Source organism: Solea solea, chromosome 12 (assembly GCF_958295425.1).
Source record: "Solea solea chromosome 12, fSolSol10.1, whole genome shotgun sequence".
NCBI lineage: Eukaryota > Metazoa > Chordata > Actinopteri > Pleuronectiformes > Soleidae > Solea > Solea solea.
The window spans coordinates 2,581,607-2,589,687 of record NC_081145.1 but is presented as its reverse complement, the minus strand read 5'-3'; the positions used below and the strand labels follow the sequence as shown (position 1 = coordinate 2,589,687).

The 8,081-nt window shown below is 43.9% G+C and overlaps 1 protein-coding gene across 1 annotated transcript; it reads left to right on the top strand.

Annotated features, from left to right (window-relative positions):
• The first annotated feature begins 346 nt into the window (after window positions 1-346).
• ftsj1 (FtsJ RNA 2'-O-methyltransferase 1) lies at window positions 347-6,783 on the top strand. Its single transcript, XM_058645640.1, has 11 exons — window positions 347-527; window positions 1,813-1,950; window positions 2,586-2,655; window positions 2,778-2,880; window positions 3,077-3,155; window positions 3,248-3,300; window positions 3,952-4,005; window positions 4,825-4,927; window positions 5,050-5,133; window positions 5,808-5,911; window positions 6,448-6,783. Exons 2-11 carry the CDS (start codon window positions 1,830-1,832, stop codon window positions 6,658-6,660), a joined length of 984 nt encoding a protein of 327 aa, XP_058501623.1. The 5' UTR covers window positions 347-527; window positions 1,813-1,829; the 3' UTR covers window positions 6,661-6,783.
• Window positions 6,784-8,081: the final 1,298 nt, after the last annotated feature.

Below are 8,081 nucleotides of genomic sequence, written 5' to 3'. Positions count from 1 at the left end.
CTACAGGACATGTCAAATGCGTTGCTCAGACAGGTGGTCGCCGAGGGCAGTGATCAGCAATCGGATCACTGTGCACTGAAGGAGTCGCTTCAGTTGTTCGAGAAGCATCAGACAGGACGGTGTGAGAGGAGGAACCTGTGGGGCGTGTGCTTCTGAGGGGTCGGCATATGAGGCGAATAGAGAGGTGATGAAAAACAGTCTCAGGAGATTATTAATTTAAAGGGAATAATGGAGATGAGTGAGAGAGCACGAGTCAGGATAGTAGTCACGTTCTTAAAGGATATAAGGTTGGACAGTGTGTGTGTGTGTGTGTGTGTGTTGTGAAGGTGGTCTTTTTTCTGGTTCACACTCCAGAGCAGAAGGGGGCGGTAATGCTCCTATAGATGGATGCCAACCGCCGTAAAACAAAAACAAGAAGAAGAAGAAGAAGAAGAAGAAGACCATACCCCTGGTCCTTATAGGTTATTTTCAACAGGCGCTTCGAGGACACCTCACAACACCAGTGTTTCTGTCGTCGACACGTGAACGTGAGTCAAACATGAAATGATGTGTTTTTATATATATTATTACGTGTGTATTTGTAGCTGTGGATAACGAGGTTCGTCTGTGATCTGATGCTTTCAAACACTGACCCTAACCACTGCAGTCATCTCCAACAGCGGCTCATCCGGCACTTTTACCCGGCGTTTGCTGCATGATCGCGGCTGGTTATGTCCGCTTGTTACCCGCTTGTTAGCCACTGACAAGAGCAGCGTCACTTACTTAGTTACCATCAAACCATCATTGTGTTCTGCGCACACAATGTTATTTATGTGGAATATCCAGTATATCAGCTGCTAACTGTGTGCCCTCTGTGTCTGTTATTGTATACATTGTAGTGTAAGATTATTTTGTAAAGCTGTATTTACAAAAATAACTTTGTACACAGCGTTTTATGTGCATGTTCAACATCTTTACTGTTGCTGTATTTTGTAGCAGCTCTACAGCGCCACTCTCAGGTCTCGCATATGTACTACAGCAGTGGCGGCTGGTGAAATGTCAGTTTTTCACATGGGTTATTAGTTAGGTTATATAACCGATAAGACGAGCAGCCTCCCCGGGAATCAGTGGTGAAGTGTCCGCAGGTCTCAGGTCATCACACCGTCATCTGCCCCGTGTTCACGATGTTAGTGTGAATCCACACAGCAGCTCGTTAATACATCGATAATAAGTTTGAAAATAAATGCTAATGAGCGACGAATAAATAACTAAACCGAGCTTTGTTGTAATGTTTTTAAAAATATAAAAGAAAACCCATCATTGTCTTCATTTATTCACATTTCTCGTAAGTATTCGTACGGTTCCCTGACAGCAGCCGTACAGAGACGTCACGTGGCCGCGCTTTGCTGTGCTCGTACACACCTGTGACGTCACTCGGGGAAATAAGACTTTTCTGGGCTTTTTATAGAATATAAACATCAATACGTGCCTGTGTCCATGTCTCCAGGTGTCCTGTGGACACCTTTACACTCTTTTACTATTGTGCTCAATGGGAAAATTGCTTTTTGGGCCGCGTGAGTATTTTTTGTTGCAGTACCACGAGTGGCCACCAAGACAACATTGTCTTCAAGACAGAGGGGGCGGAGCTACATCCAGTTCTTATAATACATCCATGGGCTACTACCACAACACTGTTTTTTCCCTCTGGTACGCCTGCAGGACGTCACACTGGGGGGCGTGGTTAAATCCTCGATTCCACCTTTGCTTTCAGGTCGAGATTGTGACGTTGTTAAACCCTATATGTGTGTAACAAGGTTTGTGTTTGTCCTTCAGAGAACCCGGTGGTCAGGATGGGTCGCTCTTCCAAAGACAAGCGGGACATTTACTACCGTCTAGCCAAAGAGGAGGGCTGGAGAGCAAGGAGCGCTTTTAAACTCCTGCAGCTCGACCAAGAATTTAATCTGTTCACAGGTGAGACCCGGCACACGTCCCTGACACGTCCCTGACACGTCCCTGACACGTCCCAGACACGTGTCTGGGACGTCTCTGGGACGTCTCTGACACGTCCCAGCCCTTTGTACGGTCAACACTGGCTGCGAGAACCTAAAGTCCTGCAGATACACTACATTTAAAAATAGAAATGTGTGGCAGTTGTTCCGTTCATCATAATTCATTCTGACAAATCAAACATTCTGGTTTTCCCGATCATAGGTCATAGGTCATAGGTCAGTTCTTGTCATTATTAACAACAGTCTGTCTTCTGTGGTTCTTACAAATTCCAGTAGTGCAACCCCTGATTAAGGTGAAGCATGCGACACATATGATTTTTGGATTGTATGAGATTTTACATTTTTATCTGTCCAGACCGATACCAATACAGACCGATACCAAAACTGACCGATACCAATACTGACTGATACCAATACTGACTGATATCAAAACTGACCGATACCAGTACTGACCGATACTAAAACTGGTCGATACCAATTCCCATCCCGACCTTTTACTGCTGCCTCCCATCCACCCGTCCTTCTGTCCCTGTCTGTATTCTCCAGCTGTCTTTTATTAAATGTGTGATTAATTAAAAGATTTGCTTGGTCTCTCAGGTGTGAACAGAGCAGTAGATCTGTGTGCAGCCCCCGGCAGCTGGAGCCAGGTCCTCAGCCGCAAACTCAGGTTATAGTTTTAACATATATATATATGCTGTATATTCACATGGGCAGAATGTTTTTTTTTTTTTTTACAATTTCATTTAATTGTTATTCATTAACAAATGCTGCACTTGTTTTTCCATTCAGAGGTCAGGAGGAGACGGCTGAACAGGTGAAGATTGTCGCTGTGGACCTTCAGGCCATGGCTCCTCTGCCAGGAGTCACTCAGATCCAGGGAGACATCACCAAGGTAAAGACAGGGACAGGGACATGGCTGAGGCAGGATTAGAATTATAATCTAATCTCTGTGGGGGTCTCTAATAACTGACATCTAATACACTGTATTAGACACTAAGAGCAGCACTTAGAACTGAACCTTTGTGATCAGATCACACAGGAAGGATGTTAACACCAGGTGTGAACGGGGTCTATCTTCTTCCTCTTAGGTGTCCACAGCTCAGGAGATAATCCGTCATTTTGAGGGTCATCCAGCCGACCTTGTGGTGTGTGATGGAGCTCCAGATGGTTTGATGCTCACTTTCTAACATCTTGACTTTCCTTCGTCTCCTTGTTGTTTAATTGTTCCTCAGGAGATATTCTTGGTTCTGTCTTCACAGTAACTGGCCTCCACGATGTGGATGAGTACATCCAGGCTCAGCTGCTGTTAGCTGTAAGTAGAGAGGTCTGTCTGTCTGTCTGTCTGTCTGTCTGTCTGGATTCACATGCTCTTTGACGTTGTGCTGACAAGTTAAAGAACAGGTGGTGGATTTCCGTCAGCGATGACACTCCTCCAACACTGGTGAACCTCCAGCAGATGGACACTGAGATGGTGACATCCTCTAAGTACCAGGGTGGACCGTTCTGACCCTGCTGCTCTGTACAGGAAGGGTCAGAGCAGACTCCACCTGTCAAGGAGACTTATGCTGTGTTCACAACAGAAGTGATGGACGCCATGGACGGAAGTGGCTGTATTTTGGCCTGTGCAATGACTTTGTATGTAAACTTGTCGTTGCATCGTGTGAACACAGCATTAGGTCTTTTGCAGTGAAGGGAGCAGTCCCTAAGACCTTCTATGACTCTGTCAATCAGTCATCTGTTTTCTGAGCGTCTCAGCTGCAGACAGGAAGAGTTCAGTGTGTGTCTGTGTGTGTATCGGTATCAGTTGATATCGGAATCGGAAATGAGGTGTTGGACAATATCAAACATCCCTAATGTTTACCTTTTTATCGTCTTGTTGTTGATGTTTTTCTATATTGTACATTCACAGATGTGAACATTCATGGTTATTTAATACCTTTATATTGTCATGCTTGTGTTTCAGGCTCTAAATATCACCACGCATGTCCTGAAACCTGGAGGAACGTTTGTGGCCAAAGTGAGTCCATGTTTGAGCAATGCTGCACTTTCTCTGTTAACAAAGCTTCAGCTGTGTCTTAATATAGCAGTATTAAGATGTTGTGTTGCCCAGCAACAGTCCTGCACTTTACACAGGAAGTGATTTGTTTTATATGGCCACAGAGTTACTGCGTTACTGCGTCACTCCAGTCTGTTTACAGACACCAGCAGGTTGGGATGTGACTGACAGCTCAGAGAAGTGACCACGAAGAAGTCTGAAAGAGATTATCTTCTGCCTGCACATGGAGCTGTTAGCAGCAGGGATGTCCCATAATATCGGCCCAGCGATAATATCGGCCCAGCGATAATATCGGCCCGATATTGGCCTATTTATGTAATATCAGTTTGTATCAGTATTGGTTTTTCAGCCGATAATGAAAACCTGATAAAGTATTACTTAGATCTTGCGATACTGAGTGTTTAGTATACATTGTTACGACGTTAAATTGCAGTAAGGATTAGCATGTGGAGGTAATTCAATTGAACAGGAAGTGCCTTTATTTTGACAGTCACATGTTGACATGAAAACTGCAGTGAAAAGGTATTTTACAGCAGTTTATTCAAGACGTGCTCGAGCAAACACATGTTGTAAAGTGAAATGCTCTGTGTTGATGTTGCACTTCAGCAGTGTTGACGACCAGAAGCTGCTTTATACGAGACGTTTGTGTGGGTTAACCAGCGGTGGTGCGTCGGTTACCGTTGCTCGCACACATTTAGGAGCAACTTGGGGTTTTCTGATGTAAACACGAGCATGGTCATTGAAATCCACCAAAGCAGGCTGTTTGAACCCTTGTCTCAGATCTTCAGAGGTAAAGACGTGGTCCTGCTCTACTCTCAGCTGAAGATCTTCTTCAGTGGTGTGACGTGTGCGAAGCCTCGCAGCAGCAGGAACTCCAGCATCGGTGAGTTGACCGGCGACAGATTTGACCTCATTCATGAACCCATGATGTGTGAACTGCTGAAACCCACGCTCTTCCTCTGTGTGTTTGTGTGTGTGTGTGTGTGTGTGTGTGTGTGTGTGTAGAGGCGTTTGTCGTGTGTCAGAATTACTCTCCCCCTGAAGGTTACATCCCCAACATGTCCAACCCTCTGCTGGATCACGCCTATGGTAACTATCAGGCCTTTCTCACATATTATGGTCTGTTTCAGCACGTGATGTGGATTAAGAAAATCATGTTCTCCTCCAGTTTAGTTTGGCGAGGAGCTCTGCTACGGCTCGCTAAACTGCTAACGTAAGCTGTGGCTGCACTCCTTCTTACACAGAAGGCAAATTACTTTTATTAATGGTGTTAGAGATTAAAACATAAAAACATAAACACGCTAAATATGACTCATTAATTAGAATTGGTCTCCCAGTGTTTGATCTCTCGCCTCCATATTCAAATCTGGCAGCAGCTCCTCCAGGAATCTCGCCACGTTCCCGTTCCCGTTGCCTTCCAGAAAGCCGCTGACGTGAACATTGTTGCGTCTGGAGTGATTCTCCACGTCTTCTAATTTGTCCCCTATCTGACATCCGTCTTGCTAGTCGGCGGATTAGCTTGCTCAGTTGCTTCCAAATACTTCACTCGCTTCTCCACGTCGTCCATTCTCGTAATCAGGGATGAGAGTTTAGTATTTCTGCCAGCTCCTCCAACGCTGTACAGATCTCCACTAACCCGTGCCAGGTGACTTAGGTTAACTCTGGTGTGTGTGAGGACACGCCCTCAGCGTCTCAGAGCAGACGATGAATTTGCTGAATTTGACATGATTTAAAAAAGTTTTCTGTCTGTCTCTGTCCATCAGATGTGGACTTTAACCAGCTGGAAGGTCCAAACCGTGTCATTGTGCCGTTCCTGGCCTGTGGTGACCTCAGTGCCTTTGACTCAGACAGGACTTACCCTCTGCAGGTCAGATTTATCATATATTATATATCATTTATTTATTACATCATTTGTCTACAGATCAACTGAAACATGGATCATTGTTATTCAGTTTCACTATGACAGTGAATTATCATCATGTTTTTAGGTTACGTTTATTTACCTTATAAATTGACCAGAAACTTGACTGAAACGGGACTGAAACACAACTTAAACACGACTGAAACACGACTTAAACACGACTTAAACGGGACTGAAACACGACTGAAACGGGACTGAAACATGACTGAAACGCGACTGAAACACGACTTAAACGGGACTGAAACGGGACTGAAACACGACTGAAACGGGACTGAAACACGACTGAAACACAACTGAAACACAACTGAAACACGAATGAAACGGGACTTAACCACGACTGAAACGGGACTGAAACACGACTGAAACACGACTGAAACACGACTGAAACGGTTCCACTTCACTCCAATCAGTCTTTTTTCAAAATAGTTGCAGATAAATGTAGTAACCGTCTGTTATTGATTGACTGATTTTCTTTTCTTTAGCTGGATTCTGATAAACTGTACGAGTACACGCCCCCCACGCAGCCGCCCATCCAGCCTCCGTACCAGCAGGCCTGTCACCTCCGCAGAAACAACCTGCTGTCCAGAGAGGACACTGCGTCCAGAGAGGACACTGCGTCCAGAGAGGACACTGCGTCCATCTGTCCAGAGCCAGAGCGACTGACCGCACAAACAGCAGAGCAGTCTCACACTTAATCAACATCTTGCTCCTGTTGTAATTGTGTTCTGAATCACCGGAGTCTGTTTTTATGACGAACTCTGCTTATGTTAAATGACTCATTTTAGATTTTATAAATAAAGTCAGTTTGTTGAACAGTGGTGATGAAGTGTGACCTCATCGTCGTCTAAAATGAAAATCAAATGTTTTTATTAAACTTTCACAGGTGACATTATTTAGTTAATTCAGGCTCATTTAAGTACGACTTCCATTCCATTATCTTGTCTTAAATGAATCATCATGGAGTAACCGTAGTAACTTCTGCTGCTGATCAAGCTGGTTTATGTCGGTTAACCAGCAGGTGCTTACGGAGTTACTACAAAATGTTTTTCCTAACGTTGCGCAGGTGGAAGAAGGCTGTTCTGGAAATGAGTTATATGTGTGAAGCAAATGACATTTCCTGGTCAAAAATAACTCCAAGGTTCCTCACAGTAGAACTGGAAGCCATGGTGATGTCATCTAAAGTGACAATGTGATCAGAAGGTTTTTCTCTGAGGTGTTTAGGGCCGAGTATAATGACCTCAGTTCCTGGAGATGAACAACCTGATTTATTTCCTCCGGCCTCATTGATAGATATAGCTGTGTGTCATCTGCATAACAATGAAAGTGTATTTTGTGCTTCACACAGCACAGATGATCTGACAGTGACTATATTATTATTATTTATACATTTTGTGGAACATTTAAATGAAGACCTGATCATGTGTTTGTGATTTCTCTGAAAATCAATACATGAAACTTTATCTTTCATTCAGCTGCTTTACAGTTTTTCCTCGATTGCTAAGACACATTTCTTGAAAGCTGCTCTCTTTTCTCTAAACTGTGAACACAAAACTTAATTTTCAAGCTACATTCACAAAACCTCAGACTCTTCTTGCAAAACCAAACTTTCACCTCAAAACAGTTCAATCTGTGCTCAAAACTGAACTATGTTGTCAAATCGTGCCCCGAGTCAATCAAAATGAAAAACACTACTGAACAGTCACTAAACACTACGTAGAAAAATAGAAAACACAATGCTCAGGACATGTTTATTGTTGACTGTAGGCTAAATGCATGTTGCAAAACAAAGAACCTGTGCATTTAGCACTTGTGTACAGTAAGCCCATGTAAAAATAAAGTACACATATATACAAATAAGTGCATTGCTCAGCCACATCATCATGTCTCTGTACTGGGTCAGGCCACAGGACTTCATCCACATCACAGGCCACATGTTGTCTGGCCAGGCAACGGGGAAAAACCTCTGACATGCTGTATCCAGACTGTTTCATGTGCAGTCTGACACGATCAACAGTAGAGAGGCTGACACTGTTGATACCCTCAACATTTACATGGTCCTCAATGATCTTGTTCTCACGGACCATATCAACAATTAGGGTCTCTTGGTGTGGGGAGA

Excerpts from the sequence above, each read along its gene's own strand:
- ftsj1 (XM_058645640.1), top strand. The coding sequence starts at position 1,830 with ATGGGTCGCTCTTCCAAAGACAAGCGGGACATTTACTACCGTCTAGCC. Across the intron at positions 2,881-3,076 it reads TCCAGGGAGACATCACCAAG|GTGTCCACAGCTCAGGAGAT; the intron begins GTAAAGACAGGG and ends TCTTCCTCTTAG. Across the intron at positions 5,912-6,447 it reads ACAGGACTTACCCTCTGCAG|CTGGATTCTGATAAACTGTA; the intron begins GTCAGATTTATC and ends TCTTTTCTTTAG.